At 46.5% G+C, this 16,359-nt stretch overlaps 1 protein-coding gene across 1 annotated transcript in view; it reads left to right on the top strand.

The window, feature by feature from the left end:
• Window positions 1–518: 518 nt before the first annotated feature.
• Siah3 (siah E3 ubiquitin protein ligase family member 3) overlaps window positions 519–16,359 on the top strand; it is a 66,838-nt gene continuing 50,997 nt past the window's right edge. The window contains exon 1 of the mRNA XM_074043361.1: window positions 519–904. Coding sequence (XP_073899462.1) covers window positions 770–904 — 135 coding nt within the window. The 5' untranslated portion in view covers window positions 519–769. The remainder of the gene's footprint in view (window positions 905–16,359) is intronic.

Genomic DNA, 16,359 nt, shown 5'->3' with positions numbered 1-16,359 from the left:
ACTTCAGTAATTACAGTGTTTTGAAAAAAAAAAACATGCATTTCCCCCTCAACTCCAAACGCATTTGTCATATTTTTTTTTGATAGAGAGTAAAGAGTTAGATTTATCAAGAGGCTGTAATCCAAATCGCAGAGAGAGCGCGAGATTGAAAGATACACATTTCTGCTGCTGCCAAAATCCTTATCTGGAATCAGTCTTATAATATTTGATTTTCTCCCAAGCAGCTCTGGTGAGCCGAGCCATGCTCTGCCTTATCCATCTGCTAGTTTAGAGGCAGGGTACTTTACTATTTGGCGGTGTAAATGCTTTACGGGTTTTTTTTTGGGGGGGTAGGGGGGTAGGGCATTTAAGAAAGGCTCTCATGTTAAATTAAGTCAATTAATAAATGGAGACACATTAAGCAATCAATTTTGTCAGCCTATCTCCCCAGCATTATGTATGGTTGGCTGTAATCACAAGATAAATGCAATGTGCTGATCTATGGTAACGTTCAATAATCCATTCTCCGCCAGGCTCAATTCATCAGGGAGTTTCTGTAGGGAAGGCATTTGTTATTGGCTGTCTCTGCACCTCAAGGATAACATTTCTGTCCTTTTGATTGGCTGTCTCACTGCTGCAAGATTCTAACCGTCTTATTTTGATGATGAATATGAAGGCGCGCTAAGCCGGGCTGGAGCGGAGTGTCTCAGAGGCTGCGCTCCTTCCAGAGCCCAAGGACTTACAGCTTCCTCCAGCACCTTCCTGTGCCAACCACCCCCCAAAAGTTGGGATGCTTTTCTTTACCCAGTGCTTTGGGGCTGTGTTGGATCTCATTCACCTCCGGTTTCAGCACTACAAGGCTAAACGGGTTTTCTCTGCTGCTGGGCAACTTGTCTGCGTCGTCAACCCTACACACAACCTAAAGGTGAGTCACGGTCGCGCATCAGTTTATATTCATCCTGCTTGGGGTCTAGTCCTTTCTCTGCAGGTGTCAGGGATGCTCTGGCGACCGCAGAGCTCCTTGCAAACCTCTGCTCGCTAGTGCTAGGATAGTGTGGTTGCTGGAGATGCTGCCTGGACTCCTTCTCGCTCTCTACGTGGCTTGGCGCTGTGAGCGACAGTGTGCTGTTTCCCGGACTGGCAAGCAGCCCTGGACTGATGGGAGTAGTGTCTTCCCTACGCTGTCAGCCTGAGGGCAGAAGCGAGGGTGGTGGCAAGTGCTCAGGAGAGAGGATTTGAAAAGTTACCCAAATTGCTCTCTGTCCCATGCGCTGGCAATGACAGTCAAGTACAAGGATTTTGGAAGTGCTTTCTAGCCAGGGCAGAAGTACCTTCTGGGCTGAGAGGGGGCCCTGGGAGTTGGTGAGGGGCTCTTTCTGCAAAGTGTTTGCCCTTGTCTTCAGACTTGTGTGTGTGAGTGAGTGTGAGTGTGTGTGTGCGTGCATGTGTGTGAGTGTGTGTGTGTGTGGTGTCCCCAGGACGCATCTGCCAGCTAGATGTGCACCTTCCACTGAGGGCAGGAGGAGGAGGACTCCCTTCAATTGTATAATAATGAAGCCAGCTCAGAGCCACCACTGCCTGGAGCCCTGCAGGCGCTGGGTGCTGAGTGGCTGTGGCTCCTGGCTGCTTGCCTGGCACCCACTGCCTGTGCATTTGTGCCTCCAGGTCAATGCCCTTTAAGACAACAGCCAAAATACAGGGTCCAGAAGGACCACTGCGCATCACGCCAAGATTGATGGGGAAATGAATGAAGAGCCACTGGCTAGGGGGAATAGGGAAGACAGCAGGGGTGGGGGGATGAAGGGGAGGCAGGAGGGCACAGCTGAACTGCCCAGAGGTGAAACTCCCAGCCACCTTCTGTATCCTCATTGGAAGTTGCTTTCCTGACCTGGAGGATTGAGGGACAGTGGGAGGGGCATGTCTGCAGCAGAGTCCGGTGGGACAGTTTCCAGGAGGATAGAGCTGTCATTCTGACCACTGTGGATAGGCAGTGTTGGGTATTGCTCAAGACTGGATAAACTCCCACCAGACTGTCCTTGGCTGGAGCCCTGCAGGTCAACTGATGGGTGCCCCATCCCCATTTCTGGCCTGGAACTCATGAGGCCATATGTCAAGGGCAAGCCTGGGTGGAGGGACCATGGACTATTCTGGACCCCTTATGTTTCATCCAACATAGGAGCTGGCTGGCGTTCTGTGGCACCCAAGCTGTGACCCAACCATTCATGTTCTCCCCTTTCTCCCTCCATTCCAACTCTCCAACTCTATTTCTCCTTCTTTTTTTGGCAGTACTGGGGTTTGAACTCAGGGCTTCACTCTTGTTAGGTAGTCACTCTACTGCTTAAGCCACTTTGCCAGCCACCAACCCTCTTTCTCTTTGTTCTGATTCCACTATTTCTTTTTTTTTCTTTTGTGGCTTGGTTTTACAAATGAGAATTCTCTCCCAGTCATCCTTGGCAAAGTAAGTGTATAGTATACATATTAAAATATCATTCTGAATTCCACGTTATGCATACTTTGGAGACCTCTTTCAAACTCTCATTATTTTGTCACTTTGCATTAGTTAGTTCCTCTGTGGTAGGAAATTTTGTTTATTCCCATTTTGCATCTTAATGCCTTCAAAACTTGTTTATGAGACTTAGCATTTCTGAAGTTTGAATTTATATGGTTCATTGACTGAAGCATGATGGAGAAGAGCGGTGCTAAGGTCTTGATGTGAGCTGAGGGGGAGGCATTTGTGGATATTTTTCAGTGATGTCTGCTTGGATATTAACAAGTAGTCTTGCTGCCCCAACCCAGGAGTCCAGAGTTAGGGCTGGGGAGGTCTTGAGTTAGCTCTGGTCAGTCATATGACCTTGAATGATTCAACTTCTCAGAGCCTTCCCTTCCTCACCTTCAAAGCAGACAGGGACTATCTGCCCCACCTCCTCTACAGCTTTGTAAGGCTGCTGAGAGGTTCCAGAGGCAAATGTGTTCTTGATAGTGCCCTCTAAAAACATATATATTTTTGTATATAATTTGAAAGAACTTCAAAATTTGTCATTTAAAGCCTTCAGGCTTCTTAGAGATCATAGAAGCAGGCACATGAAAGTAGGTGACATGCTTTGAGAGGCTGTTTCCCACGGCTCACACTCACTGGTTTGGCTTTTCATTTCCCATAGAAAACAACTTAGGGATTTCGCTCATGGCAACACTGCAGGTAACCTCAAAACAGGCCAAGTGCTACTCATGTTAACTAGAGCTTGGAACCAGGCACACAGGACTCAGAGCACTGCTCCTAGTAAGGAGAGATCCCCACAGCCAGGCTGCCACTGTGGGCACCTCGATAAACACAGCTCACCAGAGTCACCAGGTAGTTCAGCAGGCATGTTTAACCCACTTCTCACATCTGAGAGCCAATAGACATTTTCAGAGTTTGTAAAGGAACAAACATCTAGACACATCACTGCTTTGTTGCTTAGATTAAAAAGTGTGGAAAAGCTAAAAAAAAAAAAAAGTTCTTTCCAAACATTAATTTGCATAAATATCTTCCATATAATATGCTGTGATCTATGGTTTTGTTTTTGTTTTTTTAAGTCCTTTTTTAATTTTTTTAAAGAAGAAAAACAAAAGCTATGGCAGTGTTAACTCAGAATAGCTATTGATCTGCGGTGCTTCCCCGCACTTTGTGTGACAGGCACCTGGTACAGGAAATGGTGATCAAGGGCAGAGAGACTGCAATCTTGCTTTCAATTGGCTGGGTTGTGTGCAGCTACAAAGAGGGCTGGGAAGCCTGTGTTTTTCTTTGTGGAAGCATTTTCACACTTTATCTTTCCTGGGCTTTTCTGAGAATTCTAACAGCATTCAAGGACCGAGGCAGTGCTGAGTTATAATCAAAATTCACTTACCGAGCAGAGAAAATGGTATATTTACCATACTTCTCTAGATCACCTTCAGTCACAATCTTATTATGGTGATTACTTGGTAACCTAGGATGCCTTCAAACTGAATGCCTGCCCTTTTAAATGGAAGAGCCTTCCAGAGACTGCAGACTCTGGTTAAAGCCATCACGCCAGTAAGCCCATTTACAGTAAGGGTCATTTACAGTAGCTGGCCTTGAACTTAAGAGAGCTCAGCTTTAAGTGAGTGCTAGGTAGTGAATCAAGAAAGATGCTACTTTTCCCAGTGCCTGTCTGTCTTTGTCTGAAGGAATAAATCCTTACACAGGTCAGCGTTCCAAATCTGCCCCCCACTTTTCTTCCCTGCTCCATGAAAAGCAGCCCGCCAGGAGGCACCTTTCTTGGCTGGCTGGCCTCTGATTCTTTATCCCTAGAGATTAATGCCATGTGGTGAGCTGGCTTTGCCTGGAGCTCTTGAGGCCCCTGTGCCCAGTCCTGACTCGGCACTCCCTTCTCCCCTGAGTCCTTTGCTTGTTTTCAAACTCCTGGCTTCTCTCCCACTGCCCTCTACCCTGTATGCAGCTGTGCCCTTTGTGGGATGGACGGCCAGTCCCTGCAGCCAGGTTACTCTAGGGCAGGGTCTGGAGAGCCAGCCAGAAATCCTCCAAGGCCAGACTTCAGCCCTTCCCAAGCAGACAGTGGCCGAGCTGAGGCTGAGGCAGCGGGGCCAGTTCCTCCTCCTAACCATAGACTTTATACACACGTTTTTGAGAAAAACACTAGCAAAATGCTTTTTGGCAAACTTCCAAAAAGCCCTCTCTCTCTCTCTCTCTCTCTCTCTCTCTCTCTCTCTCTCTCTCTACCCAGTGCCAACGCTATTCCTGATGAGACCTCTGTGCCCTCCTCTGCATGTAGACATGGGCACAGAAGACTTACGTCAGGTCCCTGCCATTCTTCTCTGTTGTAACCCATTAACCTTGAGTTTACACATAGAAACACACACACACACACACACACACACACACACACACACACACGGGAGAGGTGGACAGGACAATGAAGGCTTTAATTTAGGTGCCTGGCAGATATGAAATCTAAAAATGTAAAGTGGGCGTTTCAGTACCATTCCTTGTAGCATCCATGTGCCTCTCATTGTAAGAGCAGCCTGTGTGGATGATGTGTGTGGAGTGACAGAGGGAATGGGGGAGCTGTACAGGGGAGGGAGAGGAGAGGATCATCAAAGGAGAGAAAAAGAGAGAGATTTCAGATGGTTGGCAAAGCCAAACATGCCTCTGTCATTGATGGGGTCATCTTTGGAAATCCCACACTGCCCTGGGGCTCTGCTAACTCTGCTTGACACAGACAGCAGAAGACCTGAGCATTGTTTTTCTAGATTTAGAGGCAGCCTTTGGAATGTTCAGCACAAATTCCTACTTTAAAACAGTTAAGGGCTTCTGACAAGATTATTTAATAGCTAGTATGTGGGTTACCCGGTTTTTATCCACACAGTCACCTCAGAGGGTCCCATTCTCAGTCCTCTGAGCATTTCAACTTTTCTTTCTCTGTGTAGTCTGGAGCCACCTGAGAGCAGCTGGAGGAAGGGCATGGAATGGGGCCCAGGCTGGTGGTCTGCATCCTGCCAGTTTTATTCCAAAGGCTCCACGGCCTCTTCCAGCCCCCTGGTTTCCCTGAATATTGTGCGACGCTCTTCAGTACAGGCACAGAGCAGTCGTGCTGCTTTCTTGGTTAATGGTGATTGCAAATGAGGCTCCTGAGCCACATAACAGGAAGCCCATGCCCCTGGCAGTAATTTGGTTAGCTGGATGCGAGAGAGATTGAGTTGCAGAGGAGGCTGAAGCTGGCGCTGTGCAGAGGTGAGCCCATGGCTGCTGTGCGTGCTCCATTTGTCCAGCAGCCCCAAGCACGTTCTGTGGCACTCCCCTAGCCTGACCCCTCCAGCTGTGGGGACTACTGTGGTCAGGGTTATTTGGATGGTTTCCCCGGGGTAATATAGAATATTTTTCTAGCAATTTACAGTAAGGGAGGTCGGGGGTAATGGTCTGCGAAGGAATTTTATCCTTTGAAAAATCTTCTTTTTCTTTTGGTTCGACTGGGATTTGGAACTCAGGGCCTTGCACTTGCTAGGCAAGTGCTCTACCACCCTGCATAGGGTCTCATGACTTTGTCGGGGGCCTGGTCTAGGACTGTGATCTTCCTTCCTGTGCCTCCTGTGTAGCTGAGCTTACAAGTGTGCCCCACTACATACGGATGGTTTTTGAGAAATAGGTTCTTGCTAACTCTTTTGCCCAGGCAGTCCTGCAACCCTGATCCTCCCATGTCCACCTCCCGTCCTAACACCTCCCTTCACCAGACCCACACTTAGCAAAGCAGGGTCTGTACACCATCAATCTCCCTTTTCTCCTTTCCCCCCATAAACCCTCTTTCCTGAATTCTTTTAAAAATAATACAATGGATATGCAGGTGTATCACATTTTAACTGTAATAATAAAGAGGATAGAGTTATATAGGCCTTGGTACCTACTTTATAAGTGCCCAAGATCAGTAGAAGGAAAAGCATTGAGCGTTCGAAAAATCATGAGTTTTGGAAGAGATAGGTATGAGTTCAAATCCCAATTGTGCCACTTGGTGAAGCGTGACCTTGAACTAATGACTTAGCCTCTTAGAAGCTCCATCCTGTGAAGAAGAGAAAATAGTGCTTCCTACTCTGGTGGCTGTAGGATTGAACGAGCTCACATCAGGTGGCTGTCTGGGAACAGCAACCTTCACTGTGAACATGGTCATTAGAATGAGGGTGGCCCCGGGAAGCTGGCTTCAACTCCTCCCCCCCACTCCCTTCACACCTGGCAGTCTTCTTGGCTTCCCCTCCTATAAAAGCCAATGCTTGCTGTTTCTTTCTGGTATTTGTGAATTGCCTTTAGCCTTGAAAGGGACTTTGAATAGAACCTTTTCTTGTCTTGAGTAGAACTCAAACTTGTCCATTTGTTTAGCTTCAAAGAGAGCAAGGAACCCTATTGAGCTCTGAGTCCAGAAGTCCAAGGGCAGAGGGCTGGATCTCAGAAGGACACATGTGTCTACAGTGGACAGGAACTGAATGAGCTGGGTGCCCTGTCATTCACAAAGCCAGGAGCCATGCAGATAAACCTCCTTCTCCACCCATCCTGAAAACTTGCCCCTCATGACTTATGCACAGCTTCTTTTCATTAGCAGCAGTTCAAGTGAGCACATGGGGAAGCAGGTCGAGAGGGGCACGTGGTTCAGAGAGAGGGTCTATATGAGCGGGCTCAGTGGTGCCACACAGAGGCTCCCAGGGCGGGCAGAGTTACCAAAGCAAAGCCTGCACACTCCCTGTAAGGGCATGCCTTCTCGCTGCCCTCAGCAAACTGTGCCTGCAGGAAGTAGCTTTGTATAAGCAGGGCAGGGATGAGGACAGGGCTGATGCTCATTGAAGGTCACAGTCCCTGGCATTAAGAGAGAATGAGAGAGACTTGCTGACACTTTCCAGCCAAAACACAAGACTAGACCCCCCCTTTTATTAGAGAATTGCAAGTTATTTATCTGGTCCCTCAGCTTGGGTTTCCTGCATGGCAACCTGAGTCCCCTACTCCCCAAACACACTTTCACACACCCTCACTCTCACACACTCACACACATATAAGTGATGGCCTTTCTGACATGCTCACCCAGGTTTCCCTACATGGTCTTATATAGCAGTGTAGGATCACAGGATCCAGAGCCCAGTGGGCAGGGCCACCTGGTCCCAAGCACAATGGAAGAAAGAGTAGAGATAACAAGAGGAGAGGGGAAGAACAGCCCTGGCAAAGAAAGAGTAATATTTCAGTTGAGTGTGGGTTTTGGAGTCAGGCAGATCTGGGTTTATATCCAGCTGCATTCCTTGAGGAATATCTCTAATTTTTAAATTTTAAGTGATGTGTATTTGTATATATTTTTGGGGTACAGTACAATAATTCAACACGTGTGCCCAATGCATCATCAAATCAGGGTAATTAGCATTTCTCTCTCCTGGAACATTTATCACTTCTACATGTTAGGAACCTTTGGATTTGACCTCCCTGTGCCTCATTTCCTAACCTGTAAAATGTTGCTGTAGAGGTTAAATATGACATATATAAAGTGCTCTGCACCTGGCCCATCACAATTACTCATCATTGCTATTAAGCTGAATTCCTCAGATATAGTATCTTTTCCATAAATTAGGGAATATTGCAACTTACCCTAGGCTAAGCAGGATTACATAGCCCGAAACCCTCAGACATAAATAAGATGTGACCCAGTTCTTTTGCCTAACTCGCATAGGTCACCAAACTTCCCCAGTTGGATATTAGTGATACACAGAAAGGTACAGTAGTAAAAGGACCTTCTGTTGAGGGACCAAGATTTGAAGTGTAGGGTGTTCAAAGCTAAGAGAGCCAGAACGATGTTCTAGTTCAAGGTTTCGGCCTGATAATGAAGCTCTAAGGATAGCGGACCTGTCCAAGGTTAAAGCTAACGGGACTACATCAGGGCCAGGTCTAACATTCATGCCTGCCTTCAGAGCACTGCCCCATCTCTGCCCCTACCTGTGAGGGGATGGACACTTTGGCTAAGGCACTGCCTCTGTAATATGTCTTCATGGCAGTGTTAGGCATCTTTCTAGAGGCACCTCATCCAAAGGATGTTACCAAAGTGTAAACCAGCTGGGCCAGAGTGGGGTATTCAAGAAGTAAATGCAGCCTGTGTCTCTAGTGCTGGCATTGATAAATAATGAAAGGCATAAATAATGGGAAATCACCAGAGTCAGACAGCCATTACCCAGACTGTCAACAAGCAGGAAGGATCAAGTTCTGCTACCAAAGTCTATGTTTTCATCTTGACCATGGACCCGGGATGAAAGTGCAATCAGGAAGCAGATCAGAAACCAGCCTAATGTTTTCAGCTACAGAACAGGGTCTTGGTGGATAATTTAGAATTGGGGTCTAACTGGAAATGCCAGTGATACTCACAAGATGCTGTATCTCTTAATAATTTCTTGGTCCTTTAATGTATTTTTAATCACAAATTCATGATGAAATGGGAACTGCATACTGCTTTGCTGTCTCCAGCAGCCTATGGCATCAGAGCTCTGGCAAAGGAGAGAGTGGCCTGAGGAGGAAGGAACAGGTCTGCCTTCCCCCCACCCCCTGGGCCAAAGCAGGAGAGGGTCCTCGGAAGAAGAGAAAGGCCATTGCAAACATCAGTTGGAGAGGGAAGATGGGGTTGGCTTGACCCCACAGAGATGGAACCAAATTCCGTTCAATAAGCAGATTTTTACAATAGACCAGCCAGCAAACCCAGCCATCTGTTGGCATTGTAACCAGACTTTGTGGCCCCTTAGATCTAACTCATAAGACTTCACCAAGATGTGCTGAAAAGTTCAAGGCAAGTAGACACTCAGAACCTCAGGTTCCTTTTCCATAAATTATGCATATGTTGTATCTTGTCTAGGCTGAGCTGGGCTATACATCCTGAAACCCTTAGGCAATAGATTTCTGTCTCAGTTATGCACACAATAATAACAAAAGTGACAATGACAATCACAAATGACTACCATTTATTGAAGGCATGCTACATCCAGGAACTCTGTTCAATGCTTTATACATTTAATTGTCACTGGGAAGTACTATTTTTATTATCATTCACCACTATATGGGATATAAGAACAGAAAGAGACTAAAGAGCTGTCTCAGTTCATTGTGGGAGAACGTTTTTTTGTTTGTTTGTTTTTAATTAAAACCCTCTGCTTCTAAGCACTTTCTGATATATCATCCCTTCAAGTTCAGTTTTCACAGCAAACAACTCAGCCAACTTGCTTGGCCTTAAGACGAATATTGAACCTACACTGTTTCACTTTAAAATATTGAATTGGGAGCCTGTCTCATTCATCCTTGTGTGTATAGGTACAGGTGCAGATGCCCCAGGTCTTGGTGGGCATTCCTGGGAGGTGTCCTCTAAGCTGCCCACAGAATTGAGCACCTTGACCTCCAGTGGTGACTTGATTACCTTCCTCTTGTTGGAGTCACCTCCCCAATAACCTACTGCATCTGAGTCCTTTTCTCAGGTTCTGAATTGCTTGTGCACATTTTTATTACCTAACATTTGTTGAGCACTTACTAAGTGCTGAGTACTGTGCTAAGTGATTGACTTCAATAGCTTTAAAAAAAATTCCTTACAATCAGACTCTGAGTCTGTGCCCAATTTACACATGAGGAAGCTGAGGCACAGAGACATTAAGTAACTTGTCCAAGGACCCAATTCAAGAGTTTAGTTCATGCTTTTAACCTCTATGGTAAGTTATCTCTCTCTCCTGGTCTCAGAATAGGTTGTTTGGAAGCTTCTACAAAGAGCCCAACCCTCCAAATTTAGGGTCTATAAAAATTATGACTATAAAATACTTCAGGGAGATTTTTTTTGGGGGGTAGTCAGTACTGGGGTTTTGAACTCAGGGTCCCAGACTTGCTAGCAGGCACTCTACCACTTGAGCCACTCCACCAGCCCTTTTTTGTGTTTGGTGTTTTTGAGATAGTGTCTCATGAACTATTTGTCCAGGTTGGCTTCGAACTGTGATCCTCCTGATCTCTGCCTCCTGAGTAGCTAGAATTACAGGCATGCACTTCTGGATCCCAGCTATTCAGGGAAATTTTTGTCACAGCATTATCTAAATACTCAAGTCAAAATTATCCTGTCAAACAGGAAGTTTGTGCTCCAGGGCCATTTGTTTTTAATGGGTGGACAGAATGTCTGAAAGTGGGACTGACCCCCACCGACCTGTGACAGTCTTGCCAATTTCTGACTTGCTTTTTGATGACAGAAGGAAATAGCGGGCCTTGCTGAAATGCTAATGCTCTTTCAATGTTGGGCTAGCATTCCATGGGCTGCTTTCTCTCTGTGAAAGACAAGAAAGAGATCTTTTGATACAAAAGGAAAGAGGCACTGCAAGACAGCATGGCTCCTTCCTACAGCACCTGTCCTTTGAGAGAGCTGCAGGCCTTTGAGACATCCTTCTCATTAGCAGACACACTCTATTACGAAATTTGTTTCTTTTTCCAAACATCAAAGAGGAACGAAATTTTAATGACCATCTCCTCCCTAATTTGACTCCGCTTTTACCTTGGTTTCTGGTAAGCCTCTCCCCCAGTGCCCTACAAACATTTTGCCTTCGAAAAACTGCTGTGAGAAGAAGTAAATGAAAGGGACATCAGCTCAAGGGAACTGTGGCTGACACATGGAACCATCAGCTGGTGGAATGAGGCCAGCGCTTACACTGACCTTAAAGGGTACAGGGACAGGCTCAGCTGAACCAGGGAGGGGAATCACCGAAGGAAGGTGGGATACTGGCAGAAGTCACCATGGGCTTCGGGAGGCTAACAGGAGAGACCCTAGGAAAGTGCCTTTGATCTGAGTGATACACCACAGCTGTCATTCCCAGTCTCCCCTCCCATGCCTGCTGTCACAGCACCCCTCAGAGCTGTGGCATGGGGTACAGGCTGGTGCTGGCCCTGTAAGCACCAGACTGTCACCTGCTGCCCCTGCCCTGCCCAGGCCTCCCTGTAAGCAGAGGGCTGATGAGCACATCAAGGAGTCACCTCATTCAAGCCAAAGTGATGCATCTGTTTATGGTAATTAAATAAATGCCAGTTGGCCCCTGCTCAGCGTGCTTACTGAAGCAGGCACCAGAACTGAGCTCTCCAAGAATCTGAGAGAGATGAGAAACAGGAAGGCAGGCTCAGGGCTCTTCCCTCCTGTTCCTGAAAATACTTGGCCAAGGAGGTCTCAGAGTGTGAGGCCAAGCTTCAGTGGTCCTCTGGCTCACCTCCTGGTGGGGTCTGAGCAAGTCACTCAGCCTTGGCCTCTCCGGCTGTCACATGAGATGGTGACACTTGCTCTTTGCCTTCCTGCAAGGTGACCTTGGTGTGCAGAGCTAGGTATTTACAATTGGGTTTATTTAAATACTGCCTCTTTTCAAAAGAAGTTTGAGGCAATTTACACCGAATGGTTCCATGACCCGTGAGTGCAATGGGAATAGAATGTACGTAGGCTAACTATATAAGCTTATCCTGTTTTTTGTGGGTGACAGAAATTTAGTAGAAGAGTCCACAGATGGATTTTAAGCACCTCCCTGTATTGGAAAGCTCGTGGACCTTGGACTCAGATGTGGCTTCAATATTCACAACTATGTGGCCTTGGCACGTTATTCAACCACCCTGAAAGTCATTTTCCTTGTCTATGATAAGACATGTGAAGGACTGATGTACAGATCGCAGCACCTAGGCCAGTGCCTGGTGTACAGTAACACTTTCAGAAACACTCATTTCTTTTTGCTTCCTTCCTTCCGTCTTCTCTCCCTCCCTCCCTCCTCCCTTCTCTTCTTCCCTCCTTCTCTTCCTTCCTTCCTTCCCCTTCCCTTTGCCTTTTCACTCTTTCCATGTTAAATAAGGAAGTCTCCAAAAAACTTATTACATTATTTGATTAATGCGATCAAATAGAGTCTCAGAGAATGAGAAAGAAAGGAAGAGTCTTGTATTACAAGGAAAGAACGCATTTTTCAACATGGGAATGCTCAGTTAATCCAAAGGCACCAGATGAGTTTTTTTAATTCTCTGAGTCTTTGTGATCTGAGTATAGAATTACTAGGAATTATTCCCTTCTATACCCCACCCCCAGTCTCCCAAAGAGATTGGGAGTAGAAAGGGGGACACTGGAAGATGTTTATTCCACATGAAACTAAAAAGACAAGGGACAGGCCACTGTCATGGTGGGCCAGGAGGACACAAGTCCAAACAGTTGTCGGACTTGACACTGGACAATACAGAGAGCTCTAGAAGCTGCTGTTTACCCCACCTGGAGCAGGCACAGGGACAGCAGATGTCTGCACATTTATCACTACCCCATTACCAGATGAAGATGACAACTGTGATTCTCTTTACTATCTCAGGTAGATTTTGTGGGTGTGGCTTGAAAGGCAGAATGTGCACAGTGACCAGGCAACTGGGATATCCGGGGATACCCAACAGCAGGAAGCAGGGACATGGCCATAAGGCTAGCTACCAGGGCTGGACTTTCCAAGATCCAGTCCATGCTTCCTCCTCTGGGGAGCCTTTCTTGATAACCTCTGTCCCCAGGGAGAATCAAATGCCTCTTTTTGCCCCATGATTCCCTGGATAAATGCAAAGCACAATGCTTGGACTTCCCTCTATGCAGTCACTTGCACAGCCATGTCCTCATCCAATGCTGGGTTTCCCAAGAGCCCTGTTTCCTAAGGCCTAGCATAAATGAAATGACTACCACGCAATAGGTGCTTAATGACTAGGTCTATGGATACAGGTATAGGTCTAATGAATGAATTGAAGCTGGGCCACTTGCAAGAACAGGGCAAGACATGGGGAAACTGAGCAGGTTATCCCAACAGAAGCTCTGGAACAGGAGCCTGTCTCCCAGATTGAGCTGTAAGGTGGAAAGGTGCTGTTAGGAGGGTGGTCAGGTGCAAGGCCAAAGCCAGATGAGCAGTGAGACTTGTTCCCAAGATCACATCTCTCCTGCTCGAGGATAGTACTGGGCTTCTGCTGGATGGGATAAAAGATATAAGAAAGAATCCTGTGATGTTATGTGCTGGACTCTGAGGCACAGAGACTATAAGCAATGTGACCAAGCCACACAGCAGTGAGTGCTGGAGCCTGGCCCAGCACTTCTCCTGGGTCTCCTGCTTTGGTGTGCTCCAGAAGCTTGGGTAAATGCACAAGTAGGGAAGTGGACTTCCTCTACCCAGAGTGAAGAGCAGCCTTGCTTCTCATACTGGAAGGAAAGGGGAATCCCAAAGACCAACCCAGATTCCCAGGCTGGCTCTGGATGGCCAGCTTTGTGTGGAAGGGAAGTTTCATGGCCCACAGACACTGAGCTGGGAGCCCAAGGAATGGGCAGCCAGTATGAGGATGGCAATGCTGTTTCCTGGCCATGACCCCTGAGCCCAGGGAGAACTCATTACCTGAGGCCCCTTCGCAGCACCTCACCTTGGTTTTGGTTTCAGAACACGCCAACTTCTGGTTTTCAGTGGGGTTTGAGGCCCGCAGGATTTTCCACCTCTTCTTCAAGCAAGCAGAAGGAGCCCTGGGGAGCAGTCCATGTGGGAGCACAGGTTTGTGTGTGCTGGGCCTTTGCACTTGGACAGCCTTTTCTTTCTCCTGATAGAGATAAGTGTTAATAACTCAGTGGTGAAAAACAAATTGTAAAGTGTCAAACGCAGCAGGTTTAGTTACAAAAGCTAGGAATAATTGCTTCAGCCTCGCTGCTAAGCAAAGCAGTTGTTGAGTCCAGGATAATTCTAGCAAGAAATTGGCATTCAGGGATTAATTGTTTAGGATGTAATGACTGCTACAACCCAAACTAATGAGAACAGAACGCAGTTTCCAATTTGAATTTCAGGAGTGAAATGGGCTTTGACAGGATGACTGGTACAGAACAGGAGGTGGGTTTTTTGTTTTGATTTTTGTGGGATTTTTTTTTTTTTAACACAACATTGATTGGGCAAAAAATAAGACAGCAGTTTTCAAAAACAGCTTCTGGGAAGACTAGCCAAAAACCCATGCTGACGCCTCAGAAAAACTCATGATTGATTGTTGAGCCTTTCTAGGAGGCCCTTTGCAAGTTGAGGACAACAAGGCCAAAGTGAGTCATTGCGGGCTGGGAGCTTGGAGTCAGACCCTTTGTGCAGTCACCAGCTCTGACTTTCAGCAGGTTATCTCCCCTTCCCAAGTCTGTCCCCTCCTGCAATACAGGGTGGATAGCAACCTGGAGCCCGCTTACCTCAATGACTCATTGTGAGGAAGTATCTGGAAAGTCCTCAGCAATTTCTAGGTCACAATGTGGGTGGAGAGGATTTTTTGGATAAATCAGCCCCCTTTCTGGTCCTTTCTCCTGTTTGTTTAGCCCTGACTTGTTCTAAAAAGGACTCAAGCAGCCTATGTTTTCTTAACTTCCTGAAAAGCTGTGAGTACCACATAGAACAACGGTCATAGCAAGCAGTGCTTCAGTACCAAACAAGACCCACGATGCTTTGCCAAGGCCAGCTAGATAATAGCCTTGGGAGGAACTTGACCTGCTCAAAAGAAGCCTGCGACATCTGACCATAAGCTCTGCTTTGGTCAGGTCTTCAGAGAGCTGGCAGTGCTGGGGATCCTAGATGATGGAGGAGAGGTGGAGAGAAGAAGACAGAGTGGGTTGTTTGTTTAAGTGTTTACTTACAGAGCATCTGCAATTAGCATGTATTTATTTATTCTGCTGGGGGCAGTAGTGCATAAAGGAGAGACTGAGAGTCCTTAGAAGATTCCCACGTCACCGGTTTCCCAATTCTGACTTCATCCGTGGATTAACCCATTGATGAATTCATAGCAGAATGAACTATAAGGGGGTGAGGTGTGACTGGAGGAAGTAGGTCACTGAAGTTTTGCCCTTGAAAGATATAATTTGTTCCCCATTCCCCCTACCACCCTGCTTCCTGGCCACCATGAGGTGAATAGCTCCCCACCATGAATTTCTGCCTTACCGCAGCCTAAAAGCAATGCTGCTAGCCGACCATGGACTACATCTGAAACTGTGAGCCAAAATACACCCTTTCTCCTTTGGGTTGTTTATCTCAGGTTTTGTCACAGCAACTGAAGCTAACACAAAATCTTGTCCAGTTTTCTCCCATCTCTGTGCTTTCTAGCTGTCATTGGTAATGGGGTTGGGCCAGCATTCCCTTGAACTCTTTCAACTACCCACAAGGCCCATGCATCAAATTCCTGCGAAGAAATGAGTGCTCACCAGACAGCCCGCACATCTGGATGATCAGAGTAGGTTCTGAGAAAGTACTTAGACTTGCTGCTCTTAGAATATAGGCAAAGTCAATGGGAAATAACATGTCGCCAAGGACATGCGGAAATTGGAAGCTTTGTCAATTGCTGGAAGGAATGGAAAATGGCCCACCTGCTGTAAAAAATCAGATGGGGCTTCCTCCAAAAAATTAACACTGAATTATCATATGACTCAAATTCTACTTCTGGGTACACACCCCGATAAATGAAAGTAGAGATTCACACAGATACTTACACATGAATATTCATTGCAGCACTATTCCCCGATAGCCAAAAGGAGAAAAAAATCCTAGTATCCATGAGCAGATGAACTAATAAATAAAAGGCATGTCACACATACAATGGAATAGTATTCAGCTGTAAAAAGGAATAAAATTCTGACCCACTCTCTACAATCTGCAAAAACCTTGAAAACCTTATGCTAAGTGAAATAAGCTAGACACAAAAGGACAGCTAGTGTGTGTTTGAACTATATCAAATAGGCAAATCCTCTCACACTTGCTAGGCAGATGCTCTAGCCCTACCCGCGCCCCAGTAAGCACCACTCAGATCATGACACTAAACACTGGCTACATCTGGAGGGGTCTCTCATGCTGCTCCAG

This window comes from Castor canadensis, chromosome 10 (assembly GCF_047511655.1).
Source record: "Castor canadensis chromosome 10, mCasCan1.hap1v2, whole genome shotgun sequence".
In the NCBI taxonomy this organism is placed as follows: Eukaryota; Metazoa; Chordata; class Mammalia; order Rodentia; family Castoridae; genus Castor; species Castor canadensis.
This window is presented reverse-complemented; position numbering and strand designations above follow the sequence as displayed.